This window comes from Myxocyprinus asiaticus, chromosome 44, assembly GCF_019703515.2.
Source record: "Myxocyprinus asiaticus isolate MX2 ecotype Aquarium Trade chromosome 44, UBuf_Myxa_2, whole genome shotgun sequence".
NCBI lineage: Eukaryota > Metazoa > Chordata > Actinopteri > Cypriniformes > Catostomidae > Myxocyprinus > Myxocyprinus asiaticus.
The window spans coordinates 6,876,068-6,899,925 of record NC_059387.1 but is presented as its reverse complement, the minus strand read 5'-3'; the positions used below and the strand labels follow the sequence as shown (position 1 = coordinate 6,899,925).

The 23,858-nt window shown below is 41.0% G+C and overlaps 1 protein-coding gene across 2 annotated transcripts in view; it reads right to left on the bottom strand.

The window, feature by feature from the left end:
• Positions 1–23,858, bottom strand: part of LOC127434671 (short transient receptor potential channel 1) — a 60,092-nt gene that overhangs the window by 29,925 nt on the left and 6,309 nt on the right. For both annotated transcript variants that reach the window (XM_051687566.1, XM_051687565.1), the window contains 6 exons: positions 23,043–23,197; positions 22,841–22,942; positions 12,505–12,707; positions 12,144–12,275; positions 2,166–2,361; positions 1,506–1,842 (listed from right to left, as the gene is read on the bottom strand). In XM_051687566.1, coding sequence (XP_051543526.1) covers positions 1,506–1,842; positions 2,166–2,361; positions 12,144–12,275; positions 12,505–12,707; positions 22,841–22,942; positions 23,043–23,186 — 1,114 coding nt within the window. In that variant the 5' untranslated portion in view covers positions 23,187–23,197. The remainder of the gene's footprint in view (positions 1–1,505; positions 1,843–2,165; positions 2,362–12,143; positions 12,276–12,504; positions 12,708–22,840; positions 22,943–23,042; positions 23,198–23,858) is intronic.

Here is a 23,858-nt window from a genome sequence, read left to right as displayed (position 1 = left end):
TAATTTATCAGTCATACTAATGGTCTGAATACACACAGAATATGAGGAACAGTTGAATAATATAAATGTTTTCACTGAGAACGAACCCCAGACTGGTGCCTCCACTGGCAATTTCACTTCATACATAAAATGTTTCCCAAAAGTTGATTTCTCCTATTGTTTCTAACTTTATGTGTATAAAAATCCAAATGAAATCAAAATGTATCCTATTTACTTTCTTAATGCATGTTCCTGGTATTACTGTGCACAATTCACCAGTGCATGTTATTTCCAAAGAAAACAAAAACAAGTTTTCCACATTTCACAATCCCGCCCTATACAATTCACTCCAACATACGGCCCATTGCAAAAGTAACACAGTTTTGCTCATGCGTAACTTGTCTCACACCTTTTGGCCTTCAGACATGAAAGATATCAGTCTGCATGTTGCTCAATGACATGCAACAGTTGATCCTGTTTGGCTTAGTTTGAAACAAAACAATCTTTTATTTTTACTCTCGATAGGCTTCCGAGGCATCGATAGGTTAACTTTAGCGACATTTAAATTAGAAGCCTAATTTGTGAGCTTTCCAATTCACAGTCAGTTGGCCTTCCATTTAATGTTGTCTGGTGTAATAGCTTTGGGAGACCCCAAGGGGGTGATATCACATTTATTGTAATAAATACTGAAGGACGTGTTGATGGGGTGCAGGTGGCTATGAGGGTCAGTTTAGGCCATAATTCAAACTTTACCTCTCGTATACACACAAAACAATCTCACATTCACGAGAAATGTGTGCACATACAGACAAAATATCGATGCGGCAGGTGGCAGTCCAAAGTTGTGAATCTAGTAACCATACACACAAAAGTAATGAAGGTTTTTGTACTTCATTGACGTTGATGAGTTTGCAGGTTAGTGCATGAAACTGGTGTAACTGCGCAAACAAAACGAATAGAAATGCCGTCATTTAGAATGCAATTTCCCTGTATGTAGCCTTGAATAGATTTCATTCAAGTTATCAAACCACAAAAAGACATACTTATTACTGGAAATACATTGAGCAGGCAATATGAAAGATAAATGTACACAATATATCATCCAGTGATGGCTAAAGTAAATAATCTATGTCCTTTGATAATGATTTGGGTCAAATTGCATGGAAAACTATGCGAGTTGCGCTCCATCACGTTGCAGAATTTTGAGCAGCCACTGGAGTCATAGCTGAGCAGCCAAGACAGATGCAGAGCAGTGATGGCGGTGTTTGTACCCTCATAGAAAACCTACCAGACGTGTCTGGTGTGCGACCCCCCATTTAAGTAAGCCTGCCGCTCACACTTTACCAAAATTCTGTTGAGAAATAAGGATGACAAAAAATGTTGTGCAACAAGTAGCCATATATATATATATATATATATATATATATGGAAAAACTGCCGATTTAGCTGATAAAATTTCTGATTATCAATGCGTGAAAAAGGCGATGCCAAACTTAGTACAAAACACATATACTGTCCATCCTCACCTACAATCCAGAGAATTAGAAGGTAGTCTATCAATTCCAGAGCGGGGCCCATTATATTCTTTTTATTCCCATTGTAGACCAGTGAGTAGAGGTTCAGAAGCAGCAGAAAGGTGAAGTAGGAGGCGCTATGTATGATGAACTTGACAAATGGCGTGTGTATGACCTGTCCCACACGAGAACGAGGCCCCAGCAGGTAGCAGACAGACAGCAGGGGCCACAGCAGCGCCACACTCAAAACAGACAGAATCTTTAAGCCTGTGTGCTTGCGCCGGTAGCTCGCCATCTCACCAAACCACACTGTGTTCAGAAACTGCTGGCAGTTGGACTGGGCAACGAACTGTACAGGTCAGACCAAGAGAAAAAATATCAGAAAAAGGACAACGATTTTATATAACAGACTGGTGTTGTCACATCCATTTAACAAACACACATCCATTTCAAAAAGAATAATGATTAAAATTTTAGTAAATACATGTATAAACTAATTAATACGAAGGCACAATTAATATTTGTCTTTTAAACTAATGTCAAACATTAAAGCCTAAGTCTTAGATCAAAAGGTTTTTAAGATTACAGAGAAACATATATTAAGTCAAGTGTCTCCAAACTTTTGACTGTTAGTGTTAGTTACATTAAAAACAGTAAACCATCCTTTTTTACCTCCTTCTGGTTGTATCTGATTGCCAGTTTGAGGCGACTGAGGTTCATGCGCTCCTCCATTAGGCCTCTCTTGTTAATATGGTCTTCATTGGAAGTGTGGTTCAGGATCACCTCCAGCTCGCGAGAGTTGCGGGCCTGAGCCAGCAGGTCCTTGGCGAACATCTTGCACTGCTTGGCGAGTTCTTCATAATCATTCCTTTAATATTAAGAGAATGAGACACTCAGTGAGCAGGAGAAAACGTCTTTACAGATCTGTCATGGACTTGGGTGCCACTGCTTTGACTTCAATCAAAGAAGAATATTACACTATTTGGACAGTAATTGTTTGATATACAGCTATGAGGTAATTTCAGCATCTTAATTTTTTTAGTATTTTTGTCTTATTTTCCTAGTAAAAAATCCAAACAACCGTAAAACAATATAAATTTACTTGCATATTATATAATGCAAAATTGCATAAGATGTGAAGGGTAACACTTTACAATAAGGTTGTATTCGTAAAGGGATAATGCACAGTCAGCCAGTTGTTATCACAAAATAAACCCAGACAGGGTGATCAGGATTCCGATGCGAAGCACACCCTGACCGCTTATTACATGGTTTCTAATCAAATAAATATATAAATGGAAATAAAACATTGATTTGCACTACAATTATATAATTATGTGAGAAGAAATAAGTCACTGAACAGCTGAAATCCACCTTCGGTTTACGTCAGAGCTCTGGTGGTGTTTATTTTGTAATTAACGAACGTCTGACTCCTCATTATACAGCTCAATTAAAGACTAAATAGATGGACATGAAACACTGATTTGAGTTGAAATGATTTTATTAGCTTACTTGTAGAGATCGCACAGTGATTCGAGAAATAGTAAAGATGGCTCAAATACCCAGATCAGCGGTCTGATACATGGATGTGCGGATCAGAGATCTCAGACCACTAGATGGTGCCATTGATCAATCAGAATCGAGTATACCAGAGAGCTGTGTATAATGTTAGTTACTACAATAGTTAAATTAGTTATGAAATAACAGTGAGCAAACTTGTATATGATTCATTAATCTTGATTAATGTTAATCTCAACATATACTAATAAATGTTTTACATTAAAAAACAATGACTTTTGAAGTCACGTGATGCTATGCGAGGGTTGGTCGCTTAAAGGTGAGCTCCACTTACACTTTGCTACAGTTATCCTTTTAAGCAAGTTTAACTGGTGAGAACTGTAATAGTTTTGTTTATTAAACTGTGCTGGCAGGGCAGGATGTCAAAATAAATCAAAACTGTTGGCCAGTGGGGACATTAAAAAGCACTTATGCTCTCACGCATCGGATGCCCAGCAGGATCAAGATGGCAGAGGTCCAGTCGATAGTGACAGCAGCGAGTTTTGTGACGTAGGTCGGGATATCTCGAACATTTATGCAGCGCTGACGAAAATCTTGACCGACATGGAGGGCCTCGTAGAAATACGTACAGTGATCTATGGAGGCGAAACTTTCCACCATGATCACAAGAATGGACGATGTTGAAAAACGGGTTATGTTTCTGGAATTGGCCGAAATTGAGCTACAGGCTAACCCGCCAGCTTCCAAGGCTGATGTGGAATGGGTGTGGGAAAAACCAGAGGATATGGAAAATCAGAGCAGGTGTAATAATGCTCTTTTCGTTGGAATCCCTGAGGGAAAGGAAGGTCAGGATATGGTGAAGCTTTTGGATGGGCTTATTCTGAAATTGATCAACACAGCGGGCTGCCGGCTCGAGATAGAGCGTGCACACAGAGCTCTCGGTCAGCTTTACGGGGTGGGTGACAGACACCGATTTATCCTGGCAAGATTCTTGTGGTTGGCTGACAGACTTTGTTCTATGAGCAGCGAGGAATAAAGGCAATCTGTGCTGGGAGGACCACAACAGCATGGTTTTTCCAGACTTTGCTAGCTCGACTCAAGCGAAACGGCACGGATTCAAAGAGCGTAAAAAATTACTGCACCAACAGAAGGTAATCTTCACACTGCTCTATTCGGCTAAGCTGAGAATTGACAGCAAGGATAGGCGTAAGACATTTACACGCCCACGACAAGCTATGGCCTTCATTAAATCAATGGAGTGAGTGGGTAATTTTGCCTGCACTCGACCCACTTGCTCCTGACTGACTCTTTTTTTTCCTCCCTTTGTTAACTTGCTGTAGAGCTCATTTGCTCATGTTGTGGGTTCGATGTTATTGTTTACTGGGGCCTATTTTACTTTTTTATTTTTTATTTTATTGAACATATTTATGTACAATTTAATAGCATGGTTTATGTTAAAGGAATAGTTCACCCAAAAATGAAAATTTACAAATAATTTACTCACCCTTAGGTCATCCAAGATGTATGTTTCTTTCTTCATCAAAACAGAATTTAAGATTTTTAGGATTTCATTTCAGGCCTCCTCTTTAAACAATGCAAGTGAATGTACTCCATTTTTTTGACGGTCCAAAATGCATATTTAGGGTGCATCAAAATAATCCACACAACTCCAGTCAACAAATAAAGTTCTTCTGAACCCAAACGATTGATTCTTTTTAGAAACAAAACAATACTTATATACTTTTTAACTACAAATGTTTGCTTCTGTACATCTCTGTGACGTGCGCTCATGAGAGGGATGATGTAAGCTTGTTGGTAAGGTCATGCATGGAGGAGGAGGCAGGAAGCGTGTCATTTTCATTTTTGGGTGAACTATTCCATTAAGAAAAAAGGAAAAACAACAACAAAACAAAACAAACAAACAAATAATATATATACATATATATGCAAAAATCCCTGGACTTGAGCAATCTGGTAGCAATAGTGTCGCGGAAAGTCTCGTGAGAGTGTATGGACCATCGGATTTCTAGGCGATGTACACCAGTTGGGACTGTTATGCGTGAGGTTGAAGCACATTTTCTTTCTGTTCTTTGGGTTATTAAGGATGTTATAGTTACATCAATGCTGGATAGTGGTCTATGTAATTTAGCCTTGGGTACACAATTTATCTTTACATGTTAATATGTCACACTTTAATATAGGCAAAATGTTTCTCTCCACGTGGAATGTTAATGGGCTGGGGCACCCTATAATATGAAGGAAGGTTGTACCTTTTCTTAAGCGTAAAAAAATTGTATGTAGTGTTCCTTCAAGAAACGCACCTTTCTTCAAAGGAAGTTGAAATACTTGGCAGGGCATGGGGTGGGCATGTGTTTTGTAGTGCTGGTTTGAGTAAGAGCAGGGCAGTCATCACATTGATAAGTAAGCATTTACAATTTAAATGTCTCAAACAGATTAAAGATAATTTAGGAAGAATTATTATTGTTTTGGCTGAAATACAGGGGCTGAAATCCCCTAAAATCTGATTTTGGCTAATATATATGCACCCAACAGTGATGATCAGAACTTTTTTTATATCTTGAGGGTAAGCTACAAGCTGCTGGGATCCTTCATGATGTGGTTTTGGGTGGAGACTTCAATCTTTTAATGGATCCGGTCCATGATCATAGTGATGCAAAGGTGTCTAGACCCTTTAGAGCAATGTTGACACTACAGAGGATGTGTGAAAATCTTAAGTCTTACAGACATTAGGAGACTTCTGAACCCATCTGGAAGGGACTACACCTTTTTTTCATCAGTTCATAAAATTTAGTCTAGAATAGATTTTTTTATTTTTTTTATATCTAAGTCAATTATTCCATCTACCACTGACTGCTCAATTAGGAACATTTTAGTTATAGATCATGCTTTAGTTTGAGATGTTGCCACAGAAAAAAGGATATCATATAGATGGTCTTTAACACATCCCTTCTACAGGACCCAGCATTTCAACAAATGTTAAAGATAGAAGTTAATGCTTATGTAGAAGCCAGTTGGTACACAGTGTCCTCTGTGGGCATGGAATGGGAGGCGCTTAAGGCACTTCTTAGGGGGTGGATCATACAATATGCCTCATTAATTTTTTTTTCTCCCCTTTTCTCCCCAATTTGGAATGCCCAGTTCCCAATGCTCTCTAAGTCCTCGTGGTGGCGTAGTGACTCACCTCAATCCGGGTGGCGGAGGACGAATCTCAGTTGCCTCCGCGTCTGAGACCGTCAATCCGCACATCTTATCACATAGCTTGTTGAGGGCATTACCGCGGAGACATAGTGCGTGTGGAGGCTTCACGCTATTCTCCACAGCATCCACGCACAACTCACCATGCGCCCCACTGAGAGCGAGAACCACACATCACAGCGACCATGAGGAGGTTACCCCATGTGACTCTACCCTCCCTAGCAACCGGTTCAATTTGGTTGCTTAGGAGACCTGGCCGGAGTCACTCACCACACCCTGGATTCGAACTCGCGACTCCAGGGGTGGTAGTCAGCGTCAATACTCGCTGAGCTACCCAGGCCTCCAATATGCCTCATTCATTAAAAAGATTAAAGCACAGGAACTCATAGAATTGGAAATGAGTATTAAAAGTGCTGAAACAGACCTGAAGCACTGAATGTCATCCAATGGTCTTAGAGAGTTGACTCAGCTAAAATATAGGTACAGTACTATTTTGTCACAGAAGATAGAGTTTTGGTTATTCAGGGCAAGACAGACATATTTTGAGTTGGGGGACAAGGCAGGAAGACTTCTTGCCAGATACATAAAACAGAGAGAGTTTTTTTTTTCCACCATTCCTTCAGTGAAGTCTTCTGGAGGCAATATACTTCTCCCACATATATTAATAAAGCCTTCTATAGAATAAAGAATTCTATTTCGATCTTTATAGTTCCATGTCCACATCTTCCAATAAGGATATTAGCAACTTCATAGAGCCATTAGAACTTCCTAAACTGACGAATGATTCAAAAGACTTTCTTGACTCAGATATTACTTTGGAGGATCTTGCTGAGGTAATTAAAGTCTTGCCAACAGGTAAGGCACCGAGGCCAGATGGTTTTGCTGCAGAATTTTTTAGATCATATGTCACAGAACTGGCTCCACTTATGTTAGAAGTTTACACAGAGTCATTAAAGAAAGGTGAACTACCGCCAACCATGGCGCATGTCCTGATCAGTCTCATTCTTAAAAAGATAAAGACCCAAACGAATGTAAAAGTTATCATCCAATTTCACTGATCCAGTTAGATGTATAAATATTGTCTAAAATTCTGGCTAATCGTTTAAGTAGAGTAATTACATCAATTATACATATAGATCAAGTGGGGTTTATATGTGGTCATAGTTCTTCTAATAATTGTTTTTATAAATATTATATGGTCAGTAGTGAATGACCAGACCCCAATCGCTGCAATCTCACTTGATGCTGAGAAGGCGTTTAAAAGGGTGGAATGGGACTATCTTTTTAAGATTTTGGAAATGCACAGGTTTGGGAACACTTTTATTGGGTGTAATAAGTTACTTTATAAACAACCAGTAGTGGCAGTGCAAACTAAAGGATTAATTTCAGATTTTTTTTCTCTTGGTAGTGGGAACCCAGCAAGGCTGTCCTCTCTGCCCTTTATTGTTCTGTCTTGCCCTGGAACCATTAGCAGCCGCTATAAGAAAAGAGGATGATTTTCCTGGCATTGTAGCAGGAATTGTGGTGCATAAACTTCTACTCTACGCAGATGATATATTATTATTTGTCTCTGACCCTAAAAGATCAAAGAATTATTAAATCTTTCTCCAAATTTTCAGGATATAGGGTGAATTGGTCTAACTCGGAAGCTCTTGCTCTGACAGCATATTGCCCTGCCACGGCTTTCCAACCTGGTGCCTTTCAATGGCCCAAGCAAGGCATTAGGTATTTAGGCATTTTATATTGCATTAGGTATTTAGGCATTTATTTTACAGCAAATTGGAGAGATTTAGTTAGAGTTAATTTTGACTCATTAATGAAAAGGTTCTTGTGTGGGATAGGTGGGCTTCACTACATCTGTCTATGGCAGGGAAGGTCAATGTTATAAAAATAAACTGTATCCCCGAATTCAATTATCTACTACAGTATCTTCCTCTAGAAGTTCCTCTTTCTTTTTTTTAAACAATTTGATAGAATATATAAGTCTTTTATTTGGAATGGTAAACGACCTCGGTTGCATTTCAGTAAGCTGCATAGACCAACTGATAAAGGAGGCTTAGGCCACCCCAAAATTTTGTTTTATTACTATGCTTTTAATCTCAGACACCTGGCCCATTAGTCTCTTCCACCTGAGAGAGCCCCTCACTGGTACAGCATTGAACAAGAGGTCCTTGCCCCAATATCACCGTTGCAAAGTCTTTCTATTAAATTGCCTAAAAAAGCAAAAATGCATCCCATTATTTCACATTTACATTCAGCATGGACAAAGGTTTCTCGCATGTTCAATTCTGATACTAAATGTTTCATAAAGTTTATGGCTGAACCCTGAATTATGTATTAACAAGGCCCCCTTTTGCGGAAAGAATGGATCGCAAGGGGTGTTGCTACACTTGGTGCTTTGAGATCATTTGAAAATATAACCCAGCAATTTGGGATTTCTAGGTTTCCATTTTTCAGGTATTTACAGTTGCCCCATCTACTTTGTACTATTTTTGGTGGTAGTGCACAGCCCCCTTAAGCTGCAGACACACTCTGTATGGTGCTAACAGCTTTGGAAAAGGGTCATGAAGCGTCAGTGTATTATTCCTCATTGATTCAGAGTTTTGATGACGGGGCCTTAACTGCTCTTAAGAGGTTATGGGAAAGAAATCTGAACTTGGTATTGGAGGATGGGGAGTGGGAAAGGACTTTAAAAAATATTAAAACTATGTCTAGGGATGCAAAGGTATACCTTATTCAGTTTAAGATTTTGCATCGTTTCTACTGGACTCCCTCTAGATTGTTTAGGATTGGTCTAAAAGACACACCTACCTGCTACGGATGACAGTTGGAGGATGGAGACATGGCCAATGCTCTGTGGTTCTACGCTAAGATTCAAGAATTCTGGGTAAGAGTCCAAAATTTTATCTGGCAGCTGGCGCTCCCTCATTTCAAGAATGGTTCACTGAATTGGGTAGGGTGGCAGCATTTGAAAAGATGTCATATAATCAGCTTGGGACAGGTATTTGGCCTTTCTGGGGGGCTCTCAGTGAAGACCATGTGGAGAGAAACAGAATTGTGGTGGTAATTGTAAATTCTATTCTTTGTGGGATTCTTTCTTTTCTCTTTGTTGATTTTTTGATTTTTGATTTTTTTTATGTTCTCAAATATTTTCTTTTGTTTGTTTGCTTAAACGTGTGCATGGTGTAATTTAGGCTTTGACCACAGGAACAGTGGCGGGCCGTGCATTTAATGTCTAGGCCTTCAGTGTGATTCATGCCATTAAGAAAACACAGTTTCACAATGAATAAGACACCCTATGCCTTTGGGCATCATACGTTATGTCGCAGCTAACTAATAATACCAATTGACATTTTAAAAACACGTCCACGCACAAAAGCCAGAACTTGAAATGACACTTAATGCTCAAGCAAGCCTAATTTTAACTGCAGCATGACTGTTATGTGAAATGAACGTCTCCCGAACAGACATTCAAAAATCATTATTTTTCATATGAATCTACCAAGTAGGTCTATAATACCTAGAAAAATCTATCTAATAAAATGTTGCTTGCAATAATTTTAATTTCGTCAGGGTACACGGTTATGCTGCGTTCCATTCAAGTTGGATGTGGGATATTCCTACTTGATATCGCTGACCATAAATGCATTCCATTCCCCGATATTTGGAAGATGACATTTAAGGAAACAAAACTGCAATGCTCCCGTTAGCTCAGCAGGGGTTTGACTCTCATAAGAGATGTCTCCTAGCAACCCAACTGATAAACAATGCTGCAGCACTAGCATTTGTGCTTCAGGTGTACAATTATCAAAAGAGATTATAATTTACCATGTTTTGAACACCTGTTTTTGCAGGCGTTTGTTAAACAAGCTTTAATATCATGTAATGTGGAAACAAACTCATTTATTAATATTACTTAATAAAGTGAATGTGTATCACTTACTTTGTAAATCACTATCTCGAGTGTCGACATGTTTGTGTGATCTGCATCTCGGTGAAATCTGAGTTGAGAATTTCTGCATGAGCCTACAAGTTGTAATTCTGATTTAAAGATGCATTTCATTGCACTTTTCCTAGTAGGAAGTTGTAAAAATCTGACTTTCCGAGTTGAATGGAATGCAGCACAACTTTTCAAAACTTGATCCGACACTGAATGCTCAAGCAGCCTAATTTACACTTAGATGTTGCTATAGCAATGCAAAAAGCACTTACCAATTTGCTTGAAGTGAAAATAAGTCCTCCTTTCCTGTTTAATAAATTAAGCAATCACACGGTCATGCAGAACATCTCGTGTTTTTAAATCAAAAGAAGCAAAAAGGACAGAATGGAAAGAACAAACTTGACAGAAAGAAATACCCTGATGACCCTGGATTCACAAAGCCCTTTACCATGGAGGAGCTGGAGGCTGGAATAGCCAGTTTAACACCAGGGAAAGCCATTGGTCAAGACAAGATTGCAAAAGAGGAAATTAAACATCTTAGTGGTAAGAAGAGCAGATGGCGAAGACTCAAGAATGGTCTACCTCAAGGGAGTGTCCTGGCACCCCTCTTATTAAACGTCTACACAAATGACCAACCAAGAAGTGAATATGCAGTAAGGATCATCTATGCTGATGACCTAGTTATTGCTGCACAAGATAAGGAGTTTGAAGTGGTGGAGCAATGCCTTACCAACGCCCTCAATGTGCTGACTCCACACTACAAGGCCAACCATCTACGTGCTAACCCTGCCAAGACCCAAGTCAGTGCATTTCACATTAGGAACCATGAAGCTAAACTGCAGTTGAAAGTGAGCTGGAATGGAGTTCTTTTAGAGTCCTGTGAGTTCCTCGGTTTCACCCTGGATAGAACCCTGTCCTTCAAGATGCACACTGAGAAAACCAAGTCCAAAGTGTGCGCTCAAAATAACATCATCAACAAACTGACTTCTGCTACATGGGGTGCTCATCCTCAGACACTGAAGACTACCGCACTAGCCCTCTGCTACTCTACTGCAGATTATGCCTGTCCAGTGTGGAAGAGATCAGCACATGCCTTCAAGCTTGACTCCGCCCTCAACAGTACTTGCAGTATGATCATTGGGTGCCTTAGACCCATCAACACAACAATCTTTACATTCTGGCAGGTAATGCACCTCCAGATGTGAGGAGAGCCACTGCAAACAGAAGAGAGAGATCTCGCCAAGCCAGCAACCACAGAAACCCCCTCTTTAGCCACCAACCAGCAGAACAAATGCTTCGATCAAGGAAGGCCTTTTTCCACCATGTGCTGCCAGCAGATTCCATCACAGCTAGCACTATGCGCACAACTATGTGGCAGGAGAGACTCCAGGGTCTGCCCCCAAACGTCTCCATGAAGCTACCAGCCAGTGAGAACCTTCCACCAGTAGCTGATGCTTCACGGAGAGAGTGGAGGTGTCTTAATCGCCTGAGGTTACGCACCGGAAGATGTAAGATCAGCAGAGCAAAATGGGGTCATTTAAATGGAGACACCAGCTGTGAATGTGGGACAGACCAACAAACCATAGACAAAACACCAAAACACCTCCTGACATGCCCTCTGCTGGCCTCACCTTGCCACATGACTGACCTAGTAGAATATAATGATGTTGAGAAGAACTGCATGAAACTATGGATGGACTTTATATAGATTGCTTTGCTGCTGGACACGATAAGAAGAAGCAGCAGCTAGTAATTGAAAACCCTACAAAATTCTGAAAACAGCTGAGCAACCACATTTTTTTTTAGTTAGTAGCAATGCTACTTATAGTTAGTTACACCCCAACACTGGACACAACTGGCACTCAAATAGTGCTAAAGATCTTGACCTATATCTACTTCGTTATCAAAACCAATCAGCAATCTCCATTTATCAGATATCTTTATTAGACCTCTTTCACTAATCATTCTTGCATTACCGAAACTCCACTTCCACCAGACTCAGCTCTTTCAGGTCAGCGCTGAGTTCAAATGCTCTCAGAATGGGGTCTTCCTCTGTCAGCATGATCAACGATGGGCTGGCGAGGCACCTGTAGATATCTAGACGAAACCTGCAAGAGACACAGATGGAGAGGGATGAAGGAAGACTTTCTAAACAAGGGTCTGGAACTCAATTGGGTGAGACTATCTGTTTGTCTGAAATTGAAATGCATCATTTTAGGGAAATAACATGGGTTGTGAAGGCCTTTTAATGTTGATTTACAGAAGAGAGATTACAGAAATGGGCAAGTTAAATGAACCTTTCATTCATTTTATTGTTTGCACAGAAAAAGTGTTTACCTTGAGTGACGAAGACTGTCCTTCTTGTTCTTGGCATTACAGAGGGTGCACTCGCACCCTACAGCATGAGGTCGGGGCAGAGAGATGTCCTGCTTCAAGAGCATTGTCAAAATCTCATAATTGTTCCTGTGGGCAGCAAGAATAACTGGAGCAACATCCATGGTGGTGGAATACTCTGGGTTTTGGATGCGCTGCATCAATTTCTACAAAACAAGAAGGACAAGGAGATCCAATTTAGAAACAAGAATTCAGTTTCAAGTCACTCCCACTGAGAAGAAAGATGAAATCATTAAGCAGAAAGAAAATTCCACTAATAAAAACAATACATAGATGGAAATATTGTCTGAACAAGATAAATTACGCATATTTAATTTCAGGTCATTACAGTGTTTGAATTCTTTTTATTTCCATTTTAATTTGTCCTTTCAATTTAGTTTCATATCATTTTAGTTTACTTTTAGTTTTTTTTTCAGTGTTTTCTAGTTTGTTTACTTTAAGTTTTTCAGTATATTTAGTTGTATTTTAATATTTATTCCCAACAAAGTTAATGCGTTTACTGATTTCACTTAAATATGTTGGAACACTGTTACATTTCTCAGGGCCGTCTTGTGTTATCACTTTTTAGTATCCTTTTCATGCTGTTGGGCCTCATGTATTCAGATAGAAGACAAAGGCAGGCCTAACACAGTCGTAAAACCTAACTCAGCCCCCACATACCAAGTCGTAAATCTTACTGATAAAAACCGCGCCAAAATCAAACAAAGGGAGTCCAAAACAGACTACAAATCCCATGAAGCCTTGCTCACTAAAGGATCGAACTCTCAACTCCTATTGGATGAGGTAGACACCATTGACTGGTTTCTCTCCGCCCACATTCGCGGCCATATTCCCTGGCCGGAAGTCTCGCGTGACATACTCTCCACGAGAGTCACGTCCGCCATTTTGTGCGCATCCCTCCTTACACACACACACACACACACTCGCTCTCACACACACACACACATACACACACACCCTCATGTGTTATAGGATTATTTTTATTTCCATATCTAATCATATCACTGTTTAGTTTGTAGTTGTAAGTCGGAAGTTTATTGACTGCATTGTATTAATTATTAATTGATATTACTGCATAAATAAACTTTGTTTATATTACAAAGAGAAGTGTTTTGGTTTGTTTTGCATATGCCTGTGTCATGCTGACGGGATGTCAGTGCTCAGATTCAAGCCTTCATTCATTGTTTTTTTCCCGAAAATTGATATTCTTCGGATCAATTTTCCTAAGAAAACAATCTAATATTGAGACTGTTATACTATCTGGTTATTAGTCCCTGATTTCAGGGTGGTGCCCCGTCAATGTTAATCCTTATTAATATTCTGTTGATTTTTGATAATTGATAATTATCTTTGATGATTGTTGAATTTGAATGATCAATAAGCTAGTGTTAATTTTAATTAATGTTTCATCAATGTTAACAATTAATGATTATCTTTGATAATTGTTGATTTAAAGGATTAAAAAAGCTAACATTGATTCTCATCAATGTTCTATTGATTTTAATAATTAATAATTATATTTGATAATTATTAATTATTGCTAATAACCAAACCCGCTCCTAAACGTAGCGCACTACATTTACTGGAGCCCCACATGAGGTTTTAATGAGTTAGATTCAATTAATTAATTTAAATATTAATTAATAACTAAAGAAATAATTAATTATTTCTGATAGTAACACTGATCTAAACAACCAGTAAAGCCCTACAATGCATAATAAAGGTGTGTTATAAAGTTATTTTAAATGTATTGTTAAATGTAATGTATTTTAGTTTTGTTTCAGTTTCCCAATTATGGTAATTTTTATTTTGACTTCAGTTAACAAAAATCAACATATCATTTTAGTTTCCGTTAACAACAGTAACACTGTTTTTTTTTTTTTGTATTGTATGACTCTACACACATTGCCAAGTCCCCAGGTCGCCAAGTGTCTGTATTGTTGGTTGTAGTGGATGTTTCTGCACTAGTCACTCTTAAGTTAATTTTGGGCTGCACAGCTGGCCATAACTTTTGAAAATCTGATCACAAATGATATATATTGTAGGCAGATATCAAGATATTTTTCTAATTGACAAGAAAGCAGTTGTCTTTTCACTTAAAAATGTTGATTTTTGAAAGAGGAAAGTGTTTGTATATAAACTGAAGCAGTGCATAATGCATCATGTCATGAACAAGATGAAGGATTATTAATGCATGAATCATACTCCCTTAGAGTGCTGGTAATTTCACAGTTTTCCATGCATCATTTGTTTGCGTCATTTGTTTGTTGTGGTCAGAGGCAAATACTGTACTATGGAACAGTGAAATCACACACAGTAAAATTAAAGGAATATTCCGTGTTCAATACAAGTTAAGCTCAATTGGCAGCATTCTGTGGCATAATGTTGATTACCACAAAAAATATGTCCCTTATTTTTATTTTAAAAAAGCAAAACATTTTCTGTAAAAACTTTTGTATTATTTGAGTTGTAATATTGTTGAAATCATCGTTTTCACGCTCGTATTAAAATTTGAGCCGGGTTTACGCCATTAGGTCATCATGCCAATGAAGTTGTAATATTGCATATAGATTTACACAAAAAAAGTTAGTAAGCGACTTAAATTCACATGCATATTGTTTATTACATTGTTTTTGATGTATTTCTTAAGTCAGTGGATTGTCCCCATTCACTTCCATTGTAAATGCCTCACTCTAACTTTTTAAGATTTTCTGATTTTTGCTTTTTTTTTTTTTTACCCCCATGACTGTTCGGTCATTTTTGACCAAAATCAATTTTGTTTCTTCAATAAAACTGGTTTCCTTTATCTGATGGGTATGCAGCTTGGTGACTTTTCATCCATTTGATATATGAACACACACAAAGAAATTGGAGTTGATTTGATCAATCTAAGTGGTAGAAATAAAAAGTTACACTTTTTTTTTCATTATCTATAATATAAAATCTAAAGAACAGCCACAATGCAAAAAACACACACACTCACACTTACACACACAAAACTGAACTTGTCAGAGTCTAAAACAGAATTGTTTTTTTTCTTTTCTGAAATTTGTAAAAAAAAAAAATAAATAAAAAAAAATCACCCACAATGCTGAGCACACACATATCAAAATGAATTGGTGAGATCATAACACAGGGCTATTCAACTGGTGGCCCGTGGGCCAAATCCAGCCCGTCAATCATCTTTATCTGGCCCTCCGATCGATTTTTGATAAAACTGCCTCGCAGTCTGAAATACCCAAGCACTCTCTGCACAAAACTCAGCATACGTGGGTGCGAATCTCAGCAATCAGCAAGCCACATGATAAGATGCACGGATTGACGGTCTCAGATGCGGTGGCAACCGAGACTGAGGTGAGTCACTATGCCACCACGAGGACCTAGAGCGCATTGGGAATTGCGCATGCCAAACTGGGGAGAAAAGGGGAGAAAAAGCCACATGCAGCTGTCATCAGTTGTCCAGACCGAATCGCGTGTTTAATCTTTTCTGGCAATAGTTTAGTTACATTGCTTTGCTAAATATAGATCAAATCATTTAGACAAGCATTTGATTGTGTCTTTTTATATCAAATGTATTTATATAAATTGCTTAGTTGTGTGGAGTGCGGTCAAATCTACATGTAAAAAATGATCACTGCAGTTGTTACAGAAATGTTGTCAGCACATATGCATATCTTATGCAACACAACAGAAATCGATGATGAAAACAGAACGTTCAAAACAAATGCGCTGAAAAGTTTGCTTTTATTCACTATTTTGAAGTGTCAAACGGGTGCGTCTTATCTGTTCAGGGTCTGTAGGGCTCGTGAAAAAAGTGATAACGAAACTGAGCCTGCAAATATCCTGATTATATTTAGTTCTACATACAGCTGTGAGACAGCATCAACTCAGTTTGTTCTTCTTTTCCCTATGATTATCTGCACAAATATCTGTGTTCCTGCACTGGCTATTGTGTGCAAATTCACAATATATGCAGGACTCATTTTTCCTTCACTGAATAGGAAGATACTTTATAGAGAAAATGGAAGGATAGACATTTTATCTCTTTTTTTTCCCAAAATGAAAATTAAATTAATTAATTCTTAAGTAAACATGACATTTCTATATGACCATTGTTTTCATATATGGGTTGATATTGTGAGAGGGCTTTAGCAGATCTAAATGTTCCTCCTCAGTTTTCAGAATTTGTAAACTATAGCCCTAAAATGTTAAAATGATCATTATGTTTTGTTTATTTTTTTTATTTTATTTTATTTTATTTTCAAAATTAAAGTTGATCAAAAATGATTTGTTAGTTAAGAGTATAAGTCATGTTTGTTCTTCAGCCAGATCTTATGAAGGAATTTATTGCCAGACCTTAAAAAATGATAATTCAATATATAGTATACTCTGTGACTATTTTAATACAAATAAATGCACAGTATTAAGGGTGTTTTTAAAGATACACTTGTGATGAAAGTGCTAGTTAAAATGAATAGGGGAAAAATTTTGGCCCCTGCCAAATTTTAATCTGGATAATCTGGCCCCCACAAGAAAGTAGTTGAAGAGCCCTGCCATTGTCACATCCACACCGGAATCCCCCTCTCACTACATACTCCGCTCTCTATTAATCACCTACACCTGATCCCAATCCATCACACAATTACCTCACCTCAATAAATACTCACCCAGCCACTCCATCCTTGTCAAGTCTCCGCAAGGAACTCTCAGACTTACCTGCTCATCGGACGTCCATCGTGAAGCTACATTAGTGCCCTTGTATCCCTTGTCCTCGATATTCCAAAGTTTCATCTTCTTCCTTCGACTTCCTGGAGTGGCCATTCCACCAGTGCCTCACCGCTGCAGCCATTAACGTTCTGGCAACATCTCAAGACCCGAGCGAGACTTCGGCAGCCATGGCCTCTGCTACTTCTGCATCTTCTTCGACGTATCTCCCCACTTCCACCAGCGCCTTTCTCTGGATCGGCGGGGGATTCCTTCTGCAGTGTTCACTGTCTATGGAGATGCAGCCTGGTAGATTCACCACAGAATGATCAAACGTGGCTTATCTTATCTCACTGCTCACTGCGCGAGCTCTGCAGTGGGCTACTACGATATGGAATCAAAATAGCCCCGTGATCCAAACCTACAGTGCTTCCGTCGCACATTTTAAGGAGGTGTTCGGCCACCCCATTGGGGACTCTCAAGTTCAGTTTTGGACCGCGGCGGCTGCCAGTGGCTGGAATGAACCAGCTCTCCTCACCACCTACCGCCAGGGACTGGAACCAGCCCTCCGTCTTCAGCTCTCTGCCTACAATGACAATATGGGGCAGGAGCGTTTTATCCAACTCTCGATCCGCGTGACCAACCGGATGAAGACCTGCCTGGCTGAGAGCGCCACCGTAACCCTCTCTCCACCTAAACCAACACCTTTCGTCCACTACCCGGGCCTTCTGAGGAGCCCATGCAAGTAGATTAATTTCGTCTGAACTCCTCTGAGTGACAACACCGCATTCAACCCATCTCTGCCTTTACTGCGGGGCCGCCAGCCATCACATCGTTGAATGCTCAATCTGACCACCTAGACTCACGGTGAGTTCCGTCACCACCTCTCCAACCATCTACTCTCCTCTGCGACCCTCTCCTTCACAGTGTCAGCCCTCCTCGACTCCGGTACGGCTGCCAATCTCACTGGCGCTCTTCCGGCAGCTCCACCTCCAACTAACCGTTTGCCCCAACGTGTACCCAATCCACTCCATCGGTCCCTGCCCTTGGGGAAGGGACACATTACCCATCAGACAGCTCTCATTCTTCTGTGCATGGGTGCTACTCACTTTGAGGACGTCTCCTTCCTGGTGTTAGATGGCTCGACTTCCGACATCATCCTTGGTCGTCCCTGGCTGGTTCAACATTCTCCTGTGGTATTCTGTATGTCAGGAGAGGTGCTGTCCTGGGGTCCAAATTGTTTCCACGAGTGTCTAATCCTCCCCCATTGGCAGTCAAGGAATGCTGTTCCCTCCAAGAGTCCAACTCCTACCCAGGTCTTTGCAACCTCCTTCAAGAGTCCCCTACACAACGCCAGGTTTCCATTCCCCTAGCCTACTCTGAGTTCCAGGATGTCTTCAGCCCTCAGCTAGCCACTCAACTCCCTCCACACCGACCATGGGACTGTGCCATCGATCTGCTTCCCGGTGCCCCACTGCCCAGGGGATGAGTCTATCCCTTTCACTACCTGACCAGAAGGCAATGGAGGAGTATGTGGAGGAGGCCTTGTCCCAGGGATACATACGACCATCAACCTCCTCTGCTGCTTCCAGCTTCTTCTTCATGGCCAAGAAGGACGGAGGTTTAAGACCTTGCATCAATTACCATGCCCTCAACAGTGTCACCATCAAGTACCGCTATCCCCTTTCCTTGGTTCCGGCCGCCCTGGAATTGCTTAGAGGAGCAACGGTGTTCACTAACCTGGATCTGCGCAACGCTTACAACCTGGTCTGGATACGGAAGGGGGACGAGTGGAAGACCGCCTTCGTCATGCCCACAGGGCATTACGAATACCGGGTGATGCCATATGGTCTGGCCAATGCCCATCCGTTTTCAAAGGTTTCATGAATGAGATTTTCAGGGAATTCCTCCAATGCTTCGTGATCATATACATTGACGACATCCTCATCTTCTCCCGAAACCTCCCTGAGCATATCCATCATGTGACACAGGTCATGCAGAAGCTCTGCGAACATCGATTGTTCCTCAAGTCAGAGAAGTGCACTTTCCATCAGCCCTCTGTCCAACTCCTGGTTATAACTACTAACTTCTACCACCGGTTCATCTGAAATTACAGCACCCTCGCCGCACCCCTCACTTCACTCCTCCGTTCCAAGCCCAAGTCCCTGTCCTGGCCTACGTCTGCAGCTGCAGCCTTACAACGACTCATGGATGCCTTCACCTCCACTCCCATCCTCGTACACCACGATCCTGAACTACCTTTCATGGTTGAAGTAGACGCCTCCACCACCGGTGTCAGAGCAGTCCTCTCCCAGCGGCAGGGGAGTCACACCAAACTGCACCCTTGCGCTTTCTTCTCACGCAGGCTGTCCCCGGTGGAGCAGAACTACGACATCGGCAACCGGGAGCTTCTGCCCATCAAGCTGGCACTCGAGGAATGGTGCCACTGGCTGGAGGGTTCCCGTCACCCTTTTCAAGTCATCACCGACCATCATAACTTGGAGTACCTCAGGGATGCACGATGGTTGATCCCCCGTCAGGCCCAGTGGGTGTTGTTCTTCACCAGGTTCCACTTCCACGTAACATACTGTCCAGGGTCCAAGAACACCAAGGTGGATGCTCTCTCCCGACTACATGCTCCAGATTCCATCACCACTACACCTGAGACCATACTGCCATCCTCTCTGATAGTCAGTCCCATCCACTGGACCCTGGACAACCAGATGTCTGAGGCCACCAACGCCGAGCCCGCTCCACCGGGGTGCCCGGAGAGACACACCTACGTCCCCACTCCTCTCCGCCTGCTCCCTGGGAATGGGACATCCTGGAGTCCACCAGACCCTCTCGCTTCTCAAGGACCATTATTGGTGGCCCCGAATGTCTCGGAAGGTTCAACAATTTGTCCATTCCTGCCCTGATTGTGCCATCTCAAAGTCCCCCCATCATCTTCCTTCTGGCAAACTGGTACCACTACCTATTCCTCATTGACTCTGGTCACACCTAGGAGTGGATTTCATCACCAATCTCCCTTCCTCAGATGGCTTCACGTGTGTGCTAGTCACCATGGACCGATTCTCCAAGGCATGTCGTCTGGTCCCATGAAAGCTCTTCCCATTGCTCTGGAGAACGCGGAAACTCTGTTCCATCATGTCTTCTGGAACTTCGGCCTACTGAAGGACATAGTGTCTGATCACGGTCCCCAATTTACATCTAAAGTGTGGAAGGCCTTCTTCTCCCTTATAGGTGTGTCAGTAAGCCTCTCTTCCGGATCACCCAAAGACCAACGGACAAACTGAATGAAAGATTCAGGAGATTGGACGCTTCCTTAGGACCTACTACCACCACAACCAGCACGGCTGGAATAGGTACCTCCACTGGGATGAGTACACCCAAAATTCCCTGTGCCAACCAGCCACTGGCCTAACTCCCTTCCAGTGTGTGCTCGGTTTCCAGCCTCCCCTGTTCCTGTGGTCAGGGGAACCTTCCGACGTGCAAGCCATCAACCACTGGTTCTCGGAGAGCGAAAGGGTCTGGGACGCCACCCATGTACACCTCCAAAGAGCTGTCCGATGCCACAAAGATTAGGCGGATGTTCGACGCTCCACTCCACCGCCATACCAACCCGGACAGAAGGTCTGGCTCTCCATGTAGAATATCAGACTCCGACTGCCCTGCAAAAAGCTAAGTCCCCGATACATAGGCCCTTCACTATTTCACACCAGATAAACCCAGTCACATGCCATCTCCAACTCCCCACACATTATCGTATCTCACTTACCCATCATGTATCCCTCTAAAAGACTTTTCACTCATCTCTGTCTTCTTCCCCTAGGTCCGGTGAGGTTGTGGGCCCCCTCCACCGCTGCTCCTAGATGACGGCCCAGTCTACGCAGTGCGTGAGATCCTGGACTCTCGACATCGAAGAGGTCGTCTTGAGTACCTCGTCGACTGGGAGGGGTAAGACCCAGAAGAATGATCATGGGTGGCTCGGGACAACATCCTGGACCCGGCCCTGTTAACCAGCTTCCACGCGGACCATCCCCAGCGTTCTGCTCCACGTGGATGGGGCCGGCCTCGACATCGGGAGTTCCGGGCCTCTGGAGTGGAGAGGGGGGTAATGTCACATCCACACCGGACTCCCCTTCTCACTCAACACTCCGCTCTCTCTCCCTGGACTATTAATCACCTACACCTGATCCCAATCCATCACACAATTACCTCACCTCTATAAATACTCACCCCACCACTCCATCCTTGTCTAGTCTCCACAAGGAACTCTCAGACTTACCTGCTCATTGGACTTCCATCGTGAAGCTACATTAGTGCCCTTGTATCCCTCGTCCTCGATATTCCGAAGTTTCATCTTCTTCCTTCGACTTCCTGGAGTGGCGATCCGCCAGTATTCTCCCTGGGAACACGAACTCTGTCATCCAAAGCTAAGTTACCAATTCCTCGTATAACTGTTGACTTACCTGTACAGTATCTTCAATACAGCTCCCGCAACTGGGTTCAACCTGTCATCTGTGTCTGTGTGTGTCATGACAGCCATAACACATCTACAGTGCTGAACACACACACACACACACACACACACACATTCATCTTGTTACAACCAGGGATAAATTAGGTTAATACTTGTTATTCTACCCATTTCAGGTATGCAAAAACTGACAAAAATAACATCAAACAAATAAAAATGCTAAACTTTGACAAAAGTAGTCTTTGATAATGTTTAAATATAAAAGCAGAACATGTGACAAAATCTAGAAATCACCTTCTCTTCAACCAGGCATGAATAAGTAGCTCTCTGTAGCCATCTAGTTTTTATACTTGTAATTCCATTTGGTTTTTATTTTTTTTAAATGGACAGCAAAATTTGATTCTTGAGACTTTAAGCTGTCGAATGGTAAATAATTTATGAGATTGGTTCAGTATTTGAGAAAATATTCATAAAGAAAAAAAAAAGGGTCAAAATACCCCAAAATGCACAACTTTAGTGCTTTTACGTGATTTTATTTAGAGTTGTTACATTTCTTTCATAACAATACAAAAAAATGACACGTTTATTGTTTCAACAATTGGAAAAAAGTCAAAATAATTTTTTGTGGTAATCAATTGCTGTCGAATAAGCTTAAGTTGTATTGAACCTGGAATATTCCTTTAACTCCAATTTACTACAGTATCTCAAAGGAGATGGATCGCGTGAGCGCCACTGTCTTTACTCACATTGTTAGTCGCCGCATTGTGTCACTGACTCACTGCTCATTTGCATGAACTTTTCTTGATTTTGCAACATGCCCACATCGCATGATAAATGGCCACTGTTGCTCATATTGCTGGAAGTCTGCAATTCTCATTGAAAATTAACAATTTAGGCTCGCTTTGTCATTGCAAAGGTGTGAACACCCCTTAAGAGCTGATAAAAATACTGTTATTGAGGAGACAAAGGGGTCAGTGAGGAAACAAAACATGACCAATTAATAAATGTTAACTTTTTGAATCCTGAAAAAAAAAAAAAAAAAAGAGTCATAAGAGACAAGAACGTGAAAATATAAGAATTTAAAAAGAGACCAACCGCAATAGAAGGCTTGGAAGAGCGTCTGGGCCGATGGTTTAGCAGGATGTCAACAGCTCCTACAACTTCTGAATCAATAGCCACTAATAATGCATCTGTGGCCTGAAACACACACACACACATTCTTTTGAAATGAACAGATTGGTTTCATCTAATGTTATGTTCATAATGTTATGCTATGATAACATGGGTGTGTGTATACCTGGCAGCCATGGTCCAGCAGCAACTGCAATATGTCTAGATTCTCATTTTCAATTGAAATGGTGACAGCATCTCTTCCCAGCACATCCACACAATTAATGTTTAATTCACCATGTCGTTTCTCCTCAAGAAGCTTTTTCACCATGTAGTAGTCCCCTTAAAAATGTTGTCAGGAAACGATACATCAGTGCAGGAGTTCATGTATATATAACACACCTACATAGGTTATCACCAAGAGAACACTGTCAAGGGAAAATAATGAAGCCCTTAAAGAAGAGATATCCTCCACAGAGTCATGTTTAGGATTTCTTTATATGGTAAGAATGACAATTGACTCTTGTCTGCACAATGTAACCAAAGGAAAGCAAAAAAAAAAAAAAGTTTCTGGAATGCTTGGAAATAAACTATGCGCTGCTGGTTAACACTAAATAGAACTACAATCACTGCAAAAAGTGTTTTGACACTTAAAAAGCCATACTTAAAAATGAATAAATGGCATTGCATTAAATATTTAAATATCAAACCAAGTGGAATTGTGTTGTATAGAAAGAGGGCACAAGCACACTTGTCAAGCAAAACACTTCACAAAATAAAACCAAACAAGTTTGTTAGATTTAAAATGGTAAAACAATACACATTTATTTGGACACTTTCTAGTCATCAATTGTTAGTAGAACATGTTCATAGGTAATGTGCTGGACAGAAACTTACTAATTGTCATCTACTGTATATGGATGGATATGTGTGTGTGTGTGTTTGTGTGTGTGTGTGTGTGTGGGCAGGTTTAAGTGGTTTATGAGGATATTTTTTAGGTTAC